This window comes from Oryza glaberrima, chromosome 4, assembly GCF_000147395.1.
Source record: "Oryza glaberrima chromosome 4, OglaRS2, whole genome shotgun sequence".
In the NCBI taxonomy this organism is placed as follows: Eukaryota; Viridiplantae; Streptophyta; class Magnoliopsida; order Poales; family Poaceae; genus Oryza; species Oryza glaberrima.
This window is the reverse complement of record NC_068329.1, coordinates 9,774,903-9,790,553: the sequence shown is the minus strand read 5'-3', so window position 1 is coordinate 9,790,553 and position 15,651 is coordinate 9,774,903. Positions and strand designations below refer to the sequence as shown.

Sequence of the window (15,651 nt, the reverse complement as noted above, 5' to 3'; positions counted from 1 at the left end):
GTTTCCCCTCCAGAGCCGCGACAGCTTCGTCTTTGTTATCAAACTTTAGTTTAGCTATGGTGATAAAATTGGCATATTGTTCTTCATTGCCTCAAACAGTCAAACTGAAGATTCAAGGGTATTCCACCCACCATCTCCACCTCCAACCATGGTGAAGAACATAATGCTAATGTTTATTTATATGGTTTTGTGATGGCCAGAGTTGTTTTATTGGTACTATTGGTCGGAGAATAATCATGGTTATGGTGGGAAGTACTAAAAAAAAACTAAATATTTTCCTCTAAATCTATATGATTAAGATAGTTGATTAGAAGAATAGTAGGTGCCATGATCCCAGCCGTAGAAGCCAGAAGAACGGTTAAGATTGAGCCAAATCTACCGGTGGAGTTGGCTCCAACTCCAAGGGATCTAGACCCAAATTTTGATAAGGTTTATTTTAGATACAATCTGAACAACCCTTTCATATTGATTGGAGAAAAAACAACAATGTATGATATATGTAGATATTGGTTCATTCTACATTTTGGTATTACTTATTCAATGAATAATGGATCGAGCCAATCTTATGTTATCCGGGCTATTTACAGGTATATTATAATATCATAATTTTAATGGAATGTCAATATAATTGTTAAATTATATCGGCTGATATTATCTTTAAAAAAAAGTATACACGAAAATTAGGACTTGCTAATTATTAATATATATAAATAATTACATAAAGAGTCAAAGATGGTATATATATTCCCAATATCAAAATTATTCATTTTCTTATTTCAAATTTAGAATTTGAAGTTGATTCCTTTTTAAATTACCTTTGAAATTATTTAATTAGTTTTTGGCAATGGTACAATAGGAAAAGAAAAAATAAAATCCAATAAATACCAGCATAAGGAAATTTTGAAAATGGTTTTTAATTATTTCAAGTTTTTGTTTTCTAATTTCAGATTAAAATGCTTTCAAGGTAAGAGGGCCTAGTGATTCCTAAATAACTGCAGTCACCAACCTCTGGTGAACTGTTCTGTAAAATACTTTGTTGTGTGTTCTTTTCTACTTCATTTAACTTTATTTTTTCTCCTTTTTCACGTGCACGTTTAATGAACTATATAAACAATACAGTCTTTACAAAAGTTTTCCGTACGGAAGTTTTTTCACATGCACGTTTAATGAACTATATAAAGAATACAGTCTTTACAAAAGCTTTCCATACGGAAGTTTTTTCTCCTATTTTCCCAACTTCTCTCTCGCTTTTCATTTTCCGCCGTGTTTAGCTCCAAAGTTTTCTTCAAATTTTCAACTTTTCCATCACATCAAAACTTTCCTGCACACACAAACTTTCAACTTTTTCGTCACATCGTTCTAATTTAAACCAAACTTTCAATTTTAGTATAACTAAACACAGCCTTCATAGGCATGCTTTCTGAACAAATGTTTAAATGTTACGTTTCTAAAAAAAAAGAAACTTGATAAAAAGATGCTTTTAAATAATCATATTACTATCCACCATTCCATTTTGCATGCGGAGGAGGAAGGGTTCCTAACCCCCCTCCACAGGAACAGTACCTCATGTACTAAATAGAACGTACTCCCTCCATCCAAAAAAAAACAAAGCCTAAGTTTCCGTGTCCAACGTTTGACCGTCCGTCTTATTTGAAAAAATTATGAAAAAAATTAAAAAGATAAGTCACGCATAAAGTGTTAATCATGTTTTATCATCTAACAATAATGAAAATACTAATTATAGAAAAATTTCATATAAGACGGACAATTAAACGTTGGACACGGAAATCAGGGTTTGTCTTTTTTTAAGGACGGAGAGAGTATGAATTTTATAGTACTAAAATCCGATGTAAGATTATTTGTACACGATTGCTTTGAACAGAGCAAGGAGTCCAACAAAATCCTTTGGAAGCTACTACTAAACCCTAAACCCTAGACCCCTACTCTCTTTCTACTACACCATAAAATTTTTAAAAAATAAAAAAATAAAGTTAAAACCATTGACTTTTTCTCACATGTTTGACTATTTATTTTATTTAAAAAATTTACGTAATTATAATTTATTTTGTTATGAGTTGTTTTATCACTCATAGTATTTAAGTGTGATTTATATCTTATACATTTGCATAAAATTTTTGAATAAAACGAATGGTCAAACATGTGAGAAAAAGTCAACGGTGTCATCTATTAAAAAACGGAGGGAGTACTAGGTTATTATATTTGAATTTTGCATAAACTCAAATATACATTGTCTCATGTAAATTCCACATGATATACATGTTTTTCCAATGGTATTACCAAACGCCGTTTTCTATAAATTTCCGATAGACTCGTAATATTATGATACAACAAACCGTGACATCTAATTTCCAAGTTCTTTTTTTTTCTTACTCCAATGTTCTCAATAAATCATTCATTCCAAAGGGGGAAATAAGGAGCCCTTAAGCAACACCCATTCAATACACCACCCATTCTCTAACCGCAGATACATATCCAGTTTGCAATCTTTGTAACGGGTCAATCAGTTCACCACAGCTGATCGAATCAACAACCATACATACCACGAGTTCGAGTAGAGATATATGAGTATATGACGACGATGATCATGATCAGGTCAGAGATAATCACATATATATATATAACAGAGCACAAGAAGAAATTAAAAAGCACTCATCACTATATATTTAGCTGGAGAGATAAAAGTACTTATTATTATTACTTAATCATGCTCTCGCCTAGCTAGTAGTAGTACCCAAGCACGCAGCGGCTCAAGCTTAGTAGCTGGGGATGTCGTGGTGGTGGTGGTCGTCTTCTTCTTCGTCTCCAGCGGCGGCGGCGATCAGCGGGGGAAGGCGGCGATCTCGACGCCCTTGTTGCCGAGGGAAGGCTGGGGTGGGTCGTAGGCGCTGAAGAGGCGGTAGGAGGAGATGAGGGAGAGGAGGATGTAGCAGGCAACGGAGGCGAAGGTGATGGCCACCGACGTCCTCGCCTGCCGGCAGAATCCACCGAAGACGCCGCACGCCTCGCTCCACGTCACCTCCTTGTCGCCGTTGTACGCCAGGTACAGTAGCTCCCCCGACGCCGCCCCCGCTGCCAGGATCAGGTACGTGAACACCTGCATATATGTGATCTCATCTCAGCTTAGCATGTCCTCTCAGTTGATTTGATAATTTTTTTTGGCGCACATAAAACGAGAAAGTTCATTAGCATATAATTAATTAAGGGAGAATAGCCAACATGATCCTTGAAGTTTTGCTCTAGGAACAATTTGGTCATATGTGTATGGGCAAATTGGGCATTTCATCATATATTTACATTGAAAGATGACGTGGCATTGAAAGATGACATGGCATGCCTACATGGCAATTTCCGATGGGCCAAAGGACTATATATATGTCCACATGATAAAGTTTAAAAAGTTTAAAGGCTCACTTGGACAATTTGAAAGATCATGGACTAAAATGATCTCAGGGCGAAACTTCATGGAGCAAAATGGCTATTCTCCCACTAATTAAGTATTAATTATTATAAAATTTAAAATGGATTTATTTGAATCTTTTAAACAACTTTTACGTAGAAACATTTTGTCAAAAAGTATTATTTAACAGTTTAAAAAACAAGCTAACGGAAAATAATAAGAAAGTTGAAGTTTGAAATTGAGAAAAATATTATGTTCGAGACGGTCCCAAAAACATGGTGGTGTATCAATGTATAATTAATTAAGTATTAGCTTAAAAATAACATAAATATATTAAATGATTTTTTAAAGTAAAACTTTTTTTAAAAATATACCGTTTAGTATTTTAAAAACCATGCATAAGCAAGACGAAAACCATGCATAAGCAAGACGAGAGAGGTGAGTTAGGAAAGAGAAGAAAAGAAGTCAGCCTTAGTTAGTTCATCATATGGATAGGTATGATATGATCCCTCAGAATCTTTTTTGCAGATGTTATCGGTCGGTTCAGTTCGTCAGTTGGGTTATATATGAACTAAAAAGGATCAGATCTTTTTTTACAGGATTTGTTGATTTCTCGGTTTGGTAAGCTAACAGATCCATACGGATCCAAGGAAAGGTTCACACCGAAAACACCGTCCTACAAATACCTCAGTGAGCTCGACACAGACATAACGGAAATTCGGGAACGAAATTTCAAGAACATCTGAAATTTCAGGAATTTCCATCCTCTGATAGGATATTCTTTCGTCCGATATATTCAAAAATAAATAAATTAAGTCAATTTTACTCAAATTTAAACAAAATTTTATCGAACTTCAACTTTCCCCCTCTAAATACCCCGAGATTTCTGCTTTTTATTTCCGACGCATCGAGCTTTTTTTTTTTTCATTCTACTACAGGAGCATGATTGCTCGAGCAAAATGAATCAAAAGGGCTGCAAATTGGAGTGAATCCTTGTTGGGAAGGCAAGAAATGGAGGAAGAAGCAGCAGTGAGGGGAAGGCAACCTGGTCGAGGAGGAAAACGACCCAGGAGCGGGACAACGTCGCCGGCCTCGGCACGGCGATGTAGAACGCCGACGCCAGCGAGTAGGCGGCGCAGAGCCCGTTCGCGTACACCAGGTACCTTGGGAAAAAGAAAAACAACAAAAAGAAATCAGATCAGAGGAGAGTGAGCCATGTCGATCCGCCGCCGCCGCAGGAGAGTTCCAGAAGCGTACTTGAAGCCGCCGAGGTCGGAGTAGGAGACGGTGCCGTACTCGTTGGTGACCGAGTTGCGGAGCATGATGGCCATGGCGGCGACGCAGAGCCCCAGCGGCGCGGCGCGGAGGAGCGTCTCGACGGGCCGCACACGCGCCGCCGCCGCCGACGAAGCCTGCAGGTCCCCTGAGGACTGCATCCCGCCGTCGACGGTGGCCGGCGCCGCCAGCACCTTCTCCTCCGCCATCTTGGACATCTCTCCTCCAAGAACCAAGAAACACACTCTCTCCGGTGGATGTGGAGGAGGAGAGGGAAGGCTCTAGAGCTAGGTGGAGGTGGAGGTGGAGGTGAGGAGGGATGGGAATGGGGGGATGGAGGGGCATTTAAGGCGGTGGGGTGGTTGGAACGCGGCGCGGGCATGAATGCGGGTGGGGGAGTTAATGGCGCGCGGTGGCAGTGTCGTGTGGGCGAGTCGAGCCCTCGAGCAGAGCGATGAGACGACAGACGAGACGAGCAATTGCAATGGCAATGGGGGCGCGCGCCACAACGCGGTCGGCTCGTCTCCGATCGCTAGGGTAGGCGCGTGTGCCACGTTGCCCCGGCGTACGCGCGGTACGGGGCTTGCTGCTGCGTTGTCCGGGCTCACAGTCACATCGTGGACTGATCGTTGGTCCGTTTGTCAAACAAACGAAATTCATTTTTTTGGCGTAAGAACTATACTCCATCTTTCACAAAATAAATTTAGGTTGAATAGTCAAGGTGCTTCTGAGTCTCAGTTTAGTCCTTGATGTTTCAATATATTCGTATTAGTCATTTAAGTTTTCATTTTAGTTCAAATGTAGTTCAAATGTAGCCTTAAACTAACAACTCTCTTGATAAATGACACTTATACCCCTATCATTCACATATATAAGAGAAAAATTGCATGCTTGATTTTCTTATAGGTAAGCATAGTAAATTATGTAAAACGAAAATAAATTATGTACTAGAAAGTATATACAATAGCAATTGCTTAAGTTTTATGTGCACATGTTGAAATAATGGAAAGCACATTTGCAATGTTGTCTATTCATCTTTGGTTTTCTATTTTCTAGTATATAGTTGTATACAAATTAAGTGTAAAAGGGACATTTTCTAATAGAAATATTAACTAGAAATAGCCATATGGCATATTAAGTGGGCCTAAGGTGATTTCAAGCCAAAACAAATATTTAGAGGAGCTATGTGGACAAAATAAAATGTAAAGGACTAAATTGAGCCTTCGGTAAAACTCGAGGGATTAAATTAGCTATTCAGCCATAAATTTATTATTTTACTTATTTATCTACTAGTACTCCCTCAGTCACAATTGCACGTTGAATACAAAGTGTTGTCTAGATTTATGGGACTAGCATATACTGCTGCGTTGTCCGGGCTCACAGTCACAGCGTGGTCTGATCGTTGGTCCGTTTGTCAAACAAACGAAATTCATTTTTGGGTGTAAGAACTATACTCCATCTTTCACAAAATTAATTTATTATTTTACTTATCTACTAGTACTCCCTCCGTCACAAAATATGACTATTTAGGATTGCACGTTGAATATAAAGTGTTGTCCAGATTTATTGGACTAGGATATATCCCATCCAATTATAGGTTGTTATATTTTGGGACGGATATAGTATATATAAATAAAAAACTAAAATACTATCCCTTTATCAAATCCCTAATGTAACTATTTTTATTATTCGGTAGTTTATCTATTCTTAATATATTTATCATCTATTTTTATAATCTCCAAAGTAATAATGGCTGAAAAAATGAACTTATCCGAGGATAAATGGAGGGGGGAAATGAAAAATTTATTCATTCTGAGAATTATGAAGTACTACTCGGACCATATCAAATACAAGCATTTTTCTTTAACTACAAAAGTAGCCCGTGTGAAGCACGGCCATGCATCGTAGGCTACGCTTGACAAGACATATAAATGACATCTAAAGTACGAGTTCTCCATAAAATTTCTTGAATGGTGTTGCTTTGATAAACATTTATGCTATTTGTTAGATTTATACTATGTTGCTTTGATAAACATTTATGCTATTTCTTAGATTTATACTATATAATATCTAAATCATCCCTATTAGCAATTATATCTTCTTTAACATCAGTAAATAATGTAGATATTTTTTTGGCGAGAAAGGTAAACTTAGGCTGCATTCATTTCTCCTCTTTTCCCACTTCCACCCTTTCGTTTTCCATACGCACGCTTCCTGAACTTATTTTTAAAAATACATTTAGAAAGTTGCTTCAGAAAATCATATTAATTAATATTTTAAATCTTTTGTAGCTCATACTTCATTAATCGTACGTTAACAAGGTACCTCATTTTTTTGTCACGCTTGTTTTGTGACAAATTTTTAGCCACGTCGTCTCGCATATTAGAGGAAAAAGCGAATAATGTATTTGCAAACAAAAAAAATTGTGAATAAAACTTTTATGTACTCTCCTGCGTATTTGAGAAAAAAAACTTTTATATACTTATTCTTAACGATCTAAAAGCACAGGCTGAAAAATAAACTACAATCAAAAACCCCGAAATCAGCTCCAAATTTAAAGTTGAAAATTCAAAATTTTGGCTGATAAGTATAAGCATAAGCGAAAATATGAGGTTGTTCGAGTGAAGTATTGTTGACGGTCGTTATTGATCAGTTTCGACCGTCAATATTACCAAAATAGAGGAGAACTAGCCATGCTTGCAATGCATAAACATGTTAGAATAATAATATTCCACTAGTATTAGGTATACTAACCTTTTGCAGAGAATGACAATAAAATGGAGGAGAATTGACGTCAACGCAAATGATAAATCAATCGGACGATGTCGAGCACCAGACTTATCTATGAATGGGCCAAGAACTCAGAGTTGACGAGTTGACACGATGAATTGGGCCAAAATTCATAAATCTGCGGAGAAGAGAATTCCAGGAGGCCACCAGCCAAATTGTGGGCTGGTTGGGCCAGCCCCAGGTTCGGCCGAACCTGGTGGTTTGGCCGAACCCATTTCTCCACCGTTGGATGTGGGGTTTGGCAGAGACGCTCCAGATCTTCTCCTGATGGCGGTTGCGGGGTACTTCGGGTCCACAACCGTCATAACTACCCCTATATAAGGAGCTCACTCTCTTCACTTCAACACACACCTCAAGCAATAGCTTTTCATTTCTCTCAAGTTTAGTTTAGTAGTATCTAGCTGGTGGAATAGGAATAGAGTAGAAATCAGGAGTCCGGAAGCCTTCGGAAGAGTTCGGGTATGGCTCTAATAGCTTCTCTCTTCTCTTTTGTAAGCTTTGTACTTTTATTAGAATACTCTTCTTTATACATTTATGGTATTGGAATACTTTCTGAGTATATGAATGCCTACTTTACATTATGTTTATGTTATACTGAATATACGGCTAGCTTGTCTGGGAGATGCTTTGGTGCGGGTATAATGTTTGCTTATGCAATTACTCTATGTCACGACGATGATATTAGAGTAGTATCTGGTAGTTTAGACGTGGTGTCTAGATTACGGGATATCATTATTTCGGGTTATATATTGCGGATGAGAGGTGGGCCGCTAATTGTGACAGCTCAGTACGGGTATTCCTCCGCGCTGGTATATAATCCTAAGTTAATTTCCTGGGGAGGGTATTCCTCCGTATTTAGCCCCGGTTGTATGGTCATGACGGGTTGTCGTAAGGAACTCGACAGTCAGGGGTGGCTTCTCGAAGTACCAGGAGGGCATCGGATAGAGGGTATTAGCTAGTATATCAGTTAACTAGAATGTATGTATACTATGTATATTAGAAGTATAGGAATAGATTTTCTTTCTCTTTTCTATCCACTTAACTTAGATGATATATTATGAGAACGAGTAGTTAATGCTTGTGTGTCACTCGACCCTTGGATTATCTTAACCCCTGCTTAGAATATGATTATCACAAGTAATATATAAATTATTAATCAAGCTGTTTCTACATGATCTTCCCACGGGATAAAATAAATACGATACCCTTGGAATACTCTCGGGTGAAATGCTACAATGGTATATCCGTGCGCTTACGGATAAACTCTGTAATCATAATATACCAGGAGTATTTCTGCGCCATTTGTGAGAATTATATTTCTATTAATGTCGTTAAGAAATACCAACAAGTATGATGGTTCAAAAGGATCTTTAAAATAATATTCTGTTTAAATGATATAAATAGTTTTATAAAAAGAATACTACTAGTAGTGGTGCAATAGTGCATGAACTACATGGAGTCTTCTTTTTCGAATGATGTACATGAGGGAGAGAGAGAGTATACGGTACTATTTTTGGTAATAACATGAGGCTGTGTTCGGAAATTCTAGTTGCCAATCTCTCTCCCTCATTTTCCACGCGCACGCTTTTCAAACGGCTAAATGGTGTGTTTTTTTTAAAAAAGTTTATATACGAAAGTTGCTTAAAAAAACAAATTAATCTATTTTTTTAAAAAAATAGCTAATACTTAATTAATTACGCACTAATGGACTATTCCATTTTCCGTTCAGGGAGATGGGTTCCCAACCCTCAAGTAACGAACACAGCCGCGTATCTCTTCCTTTGGAATGAAGTGCGTCGCGGTGGTTAGCGCTATAGAGAAAAAGAACCATCCAGAACCACCAATGCTTGCCTTTTTCTTGCCGTGTACTTGTTTTGTTTCTAATCTAATGGTTAAAATTATGGGCCCACCGATTTAAGTGGAAATCGAAAGATAGATATTTTGTTTTGTTTTTACATTCTAGGATTTTTTTTAATTTATTAGAGTGCCACATAGCGACTTAGAAGCATTTGTAGGAGTGTCACTTGGCAGGTTGAGAGAGTTTGTAGGAAGTTTAGTAGGCTTTTAATATATAATAGATATTGTTGCAAAAATAATGTAGCACACACTTTTTCCAAAACATTCTTTATGGTTTACTTTTTTTAAGAAAGAATCTATTAGTGCTACATCATGGTTCTCTACTATAGGATTGAGTGGTTATGGGATAATAGGGCTTGAGGCGAAAGATTGCATGACTTTTAGTGGTGGTAGTAGTGGGACGGCTAAGATTTCAGATGAGTTAGGGTTTCTCCCTAAGGACATTTGGATAATGTTTAGGGGGTTTAGCCTATAAATAGGGAGATGGATGCTAGTGTTTGTTGTGTCCCTTGCGCGCCTCTTTGTGAGAGTTTGCCGCTTTCGGATAGTTTAAAATCAAACATATGTGAAGTTGTATGTTTGCTTGTCTTTGAGTGTTTTCTTTCAACACTTTTGTAATGAATATTTTCTGAAGTTATGAAATTTAATTTCAGTTCTTGCATCCTCTCTCTCCATCCACAATTTAAATTTCGCAATTTGGATGTTTTTGTCTTGCCATGAATGAAGCGACAACCGTATTTGTTTTTGGGCACGTGGAGAGGTTGAAATCCTCAAACTAGAGAGGTCTTGGAGAAATATTTTTGACGAGTATTTTGGGGATGATTTTTGATACGCTATAATATTGTTCCTTCAGAAACCATTTCAATATACTACTACAAGATTAAACTCTTAATTAATAAGTTGTATTGAAAGTTCAACCTAAATGGGCCATGTTGCTTGATATGGTAGTATGCATCAGAGATATCAGTCGCCCTAGGTTTTATTGCTTCCAACTCAATTGCTTCCATTTACTGAATGAAAGTAGAACATTAATTTGTTTTGGGATGAAATAAATATTGATGATTGCATTATCTAAGTTAGTTGCAATCTATTTTTTTATTACAAGTAGGGTAGTACTATAAAATGATGTCATCAAGCCTATGTTATATGTAACTTATGCTGGACTAGTGTATACTTAACCATAAACTTAATATATAGATAAGATTTCTAATGCATTCTCATGATTAGACCATGCTAAGACATTATTTTGTGGTAAAGTTCTGTTTCATCTCACACCATTGTAACCTTTGCTAGCCTCCTTTTTTTTTCCAACTTCTACCTTTGTTAGCCTCCTTTTTTTTTCCAACTTTTACCCTTTCATTTTCCATGTGCACGCTTCCTCAACTGCTAAACATTCTTTCTAAGAACATTATATAAGAAAATTACTTTAAACAATCATATTAATTTATATTTTAAGTCTTCTCTAGCTCTTACTTAATTAATCATGCGCTAATAAGATACCTCCTTTTTTGTCACACTTCTTTTTGTCACACTTGTTTTTTGACAAATTTTTAGGCCCATCGCTTGGCATATTGGAGGAAAAAGTGAAACGACATATTCGTAAATGAAAAATGATTTGTGAATAAATCTTATGTATACATGTTCTTAACGATCTAAAAGCACCAGTTGAAAAAAAACTACGATGAAAAAACCCCAAAATCGAAAAACTTTACTATAAGAAAAGATGCATAACAGATGGATGATGCTTGGAGGGTAGAATACTAATTTTTTTCAGTCCATTACTAAAAAAGATTTAGAATAAATATCGTCTTGCAGATCTGTGATCAGTCTGGATAGGTTATTTATTTGCATAAGCAAAATGTAAGTCTAGTTTTAAGAATAGAATGAGGATCTCTACTTTTTCCACAATGGGTTTTGATTTGTTAGATCTATTCTCACATCCAATAATTTTGGACAGTCTTGTATATCCTTTCTCTAGCTTGATTAACATAATCTTTCTGATAAAGACCTTTGCCAAATGGGTTTAATGGTTATTTCTTGAAGAAATGTTGGTATATCATTACTAAAGATTTTTACAGGCTTACAGCTCACTTTCATGCTGGTTGATATGAACCCGCTAGGGTATAAGAAGAGGGGGAGAATGACCACAGGGTCGTGCTCTAACCCTAGGATGCGCCCCTAATGGGCCCAACTTATAAACAATCCATTGGACCCAAAAGAGGTGATGTAGCACCGTGAACAAAAAACACTCGGTAGTAAAACGACAATTGCGGCTGCTCCATAACTGATATGGACATGTGGCTAGATCCATTTGAAAGTAGACTTGATAAGCTTTCCGTGAAGTACTTGCACGCCCAAATCGGAGTTTGCATGAAGTCGTGGCGGCCATCAGAAGTTGGCGCTGTCCTGCAATCCGAATCCAACCCGCGTGAATCCTCTCCCCTTTGTATCCTCTCCATTGTTCCTGAGTAAAACAAGAGTGCACATATCTCCGGGGTATAAAGAAGTGGAACATGAACTCAAGAATGAACTCTCCTGATAGTTGATTTGACGTGCATGAGCGCGGGTAATAGGACCATGAAGTTGTACTTGTGGGGACGTGGATGTATCAATGGTGTTGATGTCCTCATCATCCTCCCCTTCTTGCATTTTAATCGTCCTCGACTCAAGCTCATCTTCTTCTCCCAAATACGACTTCAAATCTGCAACGTTAAATGTGGAACTAACCCCAAAATCTGCAGGCAAATCAAGCTTATATACATTCTCATTAATCTTTGCTAACACTTTAAATGGTCCATCAGCTCTAGGCATCAATTTAGATTTTCTCAGATCAGGAAACCATTCTTTTTGCAAATGCAACAAAACTAAATCTCCAGGTTCAAAATTCAATTCCCTCCTACCTTTGTCACCAGCAAACTTATACTTAGCATTCATGCGCTCTATGTTTTCTTTAGTTGTCTCATGCAGTTTTAACATCAACTCAGTACATTGCTTAGCATCAAAATTCAATTTTTCAGAAGATTGCAAAGGCATCAAATAAATTGGAGCACGAGGCAACAAATCATACACAATCTGAAATGGGCACAACTTTGTAGCAAAATGCAAGGAACGATTATAAGCAAATTCAATATGAGGCAAGCATTCTTCCCACATCTTAATATTTTTTTCTTCAAAACAGCCCTGATCATAGTAGACAAGGTTCTATTCACAACTTTAGTTTGTCCATCAGTTTGGGGATGATAAGTAGTACAAAACAAAACCTTAGTCCCCAATTTGGCCGACAAAGTTCTCCAAAAATAGCTAAGAAATTTAGTGTCACGATCAGAAACAATTGTGTTTCGCACACCATGCAAGTGAACAATTTCTCGAAAGAACAAATCAGCGATATGAGTAGCATCATCAGTTTTATGATATGGTATGAAATGTGCCATTTTAGAAAATATATCCACAACCACAAAAATGCTATCATGCCCCCTCTTAGTCCTAGGCAATCCCAACACAAAATCTATTGAAATATCTTTCCAAGAAACAATAGGAACAGAGAGAGGCATATACAAACCATGTGGATTTAAGCGTGACTTAGCCTTTTGACATGTAGTGCAGCGAGCAACAAATCTCTCCATATCTCTTCTCATATTTGGCCAAAAGAAATGACTAGCAAGGATGTCCTCCGTCTTCTTGGCACCAAAATGTCCCATCAAACCACCTCTATGCGCTTCCTACAACAACAACAAGCTAATGGAGCTAGCTAGAAGGCATAGCCTGTTAGCTCTAAAAACAATCCCATCATTGAAGATGAATTTGTTCCATGTTCTTCTATCCTTACAATGCAGCAACACATCTTTAAAATCAACATCATGCGCATATCGGTCTTTAATAGTTTGGAGGCTAAAAATCTTATAGTCAAGTTGTGTGAACAAAGTATATCTCCTAGACAATGCATCAGCAATGGTATTTTCCTTCCCTTTCTTGTGTTTGATAACATAAGGAAAAAATTCAATAAATTCAACCCATTTAGCATGTCTACGGTTCAGTTTCCCTTGATTACGAATATGCTTCAAAGACTCATGATCAGAATGTATGACAAATTCCTTGGGCCACAAATAATGCTGCCATGTTTCTAAAGTTCACACAAGAGCATACAATTCCTTATAATAAGTAGAATAATTCAGAACAGGCCCTCCCTCCAGAACCGAATAATTCAGAACAGGCCCTCCCTCCAGAACCACGCAGCCCAGCCCAACCGACGGGTGGGCCCACTTACACATACCACGCCGCTTACACTTTCGTCCTCGCTTAGTGTAAAAGGGTTAACACGGAAGTGAGATGGTTGGAGGAAAGAGGCCTTATTAATTAGTTCCACTCATGCTAAACTAGCAAGGTGGTACTAAACATGTGCACACAGTTCACATGGGCAACACAGGCCTCATCCTAATTGGGCAAGGATGTCACATACACCCCTCCCCCCTGCCCCCCTCAAAGGACCCGACATCCCTGTTGGTCCAACTTACCCAGCCACACAGGCAAATGTCCAGGAACACGCCCCCTCTTAGCGCACGTTTGTACGCCATATGCCATGATATGTGCCTCACATAGAGCCCACATGTGCCATATGCCCGCACACTGACCCATGTGTGCAATCGCGAGGGTCAGCTCTAATACCATTTGTAACAGCCCTCCCTCTAGAACCGCGTAGCCCAGCCCAACAGACGGGCGGGCTCACTTACACATACCACCTCGCTTACACTTTCGTCCTCGCTTCGTGTAAAAGGGTTAACCCGAAAGTGACATGGTTGGAGGGGAGAGGCCATATAAGTTGGTTTCACTCATGCTAAACTAGCAAGGTGGTACTAAACATGCGCACACAGCTCACATGGGCCACATAGGCCTTATCCTAAATGGGCCAGGATGTCACAAATATGCAACAAGTTTTCCTTCTTGTAGCAAAACACCACCCAATCCAATCCCACTAGCATCACATTCAAGTTCAAAAGTCTTTTTAAATCGGGAAGTTGGAGCAGAGGTGCATGGGTCAACTTATCTTTCAAAATGTGGAAGGCGTTCTCTTGTGATGTGCTCCAAGTGAAAAGCACTCCCTTCTTTGTAAGCTCATTCAATGGTGCAGCAATGGTGCTAAAATCCCGCATAAAGCGGCGATAGAACCCCGCGAGTCTTAGAACGCTCCGCACCTGTGAGACCGTTTTAGGAGTCGGCCAACTCTGAATTGCCTCAACCATGGCTTGATCAACCTCATTCCCCTTTGGAGTAACAACATAGCCAAGAAACGGGACTCGTTCGATGCAAACATAACACTTCTCAAGGTTACCAAACAAACGTGCAACACACAAAGCATTAAAAACAAAATGTAAATGATCAAGATGGTCCTCTAAAGATTTACTATAAATCAGAATATCATCAAAGTAGACCACCACAAATTTTTCAATGAAAGGACACAAAACCTCATTCATCAACCTCATGAAAGTGCTTGGTGCATTAGTTAAACCAAAAGGCATCACTAACCACTCATATAACCCAAACTTCGTTTTAAAGGTTGTTTTCCATTCATTCCCCAACTTCATACGAACCTGGTGGTAACTACTATGCAAATCGACTTTAGAGAACACAGTAGAGCCACTCAATTTATCAAGCATATCATCTAACCTAGGAATAGGATGACGAAATCTAATGGTAATATTATTAATAGCTCTACAATCAACACATATACACCATGATCCATCTTTCTTTGGTACCAAAATCACCGCAACCACACATGGACTAAGAGACTCGCATACGTACCCTTTTATCATGCAATTCCTGAATTTGACGCTGAACCTCCTTGGTTTCCTCAGGGTTGGTTCGGTATGGCGCACAGTTGGGTAGTGAAGCACCTGTGATCAAGTCGATTTGATGCTCAATTCCACGCACCGGTGGCAACCCCGGTGGTACTTCCTTGGGAAACACATAAGAGTACTCCTAAAAAATGTTAGAAACAACAGGGGGGAAAAGAATACTGCATATCGTGAAGTGAAAAAAAGCATTTTTGCATACCGAAGCATAGGCAACCGAAGGTAAGGTAATCAATTCATTAATATCAGATTTAGTAGCTAGTAAACACTTTGTTTTCAAATTGATCTCAGTTTTCTTGCTAGCAGATTGGGCATTTTTATGACTCCCACCCTTGGATTTGGCAGCTTTAGCAACATCAGCACGCAAAATATCTTTAGGAGACATGGGATGCAACACAATTTTCTTATCATGGTATAGAAAAGAATACTGGTTTGACCTACCATGATGCATAGAATCCCTGTCAA

The 15,651-nt window shown here is 38.3% G+C and overlaps 1 protein-coding gene across 1 annotated transcript; it reads right to left on the bottom strand.

Annotated features, from left to right (window-relative positions):
* Window positions 1-2,583: 2,583 nt before the first annotated feature.
* Window positions 2,584-5,020, bottom strand: LOC127772231 (CASP-like protein 2A1). Its single transcript, XM_052298242.1, has 3 exons — window positions 4,676-5,020; window positions 4,464-4,581; window positions 2,584-3,115 (listed from the first exon to the last, which is right to left on the bottom strand). The coding sequence occupies exons 1-3, from the start codon at window positions 4,909-4,911 to the stop codon at window positions 2,840-2,842; spliced, it is 630 nt and encodes a 209-aa protein (XP_052154202.1). The 5' UTR covers window positions 4,912-5,020; the 3' UTR covers window positions 2,584-2,839.
* Between the last annotated feature and the right edge of the window lie 10,631 nt (window positions 5,021-15,651).

Bases quoted from the DNA above. Each gene is read 5' to 3' on its own strand.
- LOC127772231 (XM_052298242.1), bottom strand. From the start codon at position 4,911: ATGTCCAAGATGGCGGAGGAGAAGGTGCTGGCGGCGCCGGCCACCGTC. The intron at 4,582-4,675 runs GTACGCTTCTGG...CTTTTTCCCAAG, and splicing joins TCCGACCTCGGCGGCTTCAA to GTACCTGGTGTACGCGAACG. The intron at 3,116-4,463 runs GTTGCCTTCCCC...ACATATATGCAG, and splicing joins TCGTTTTCCTCCTCGACCAG to GTGTTCACGTACCTGATCCT.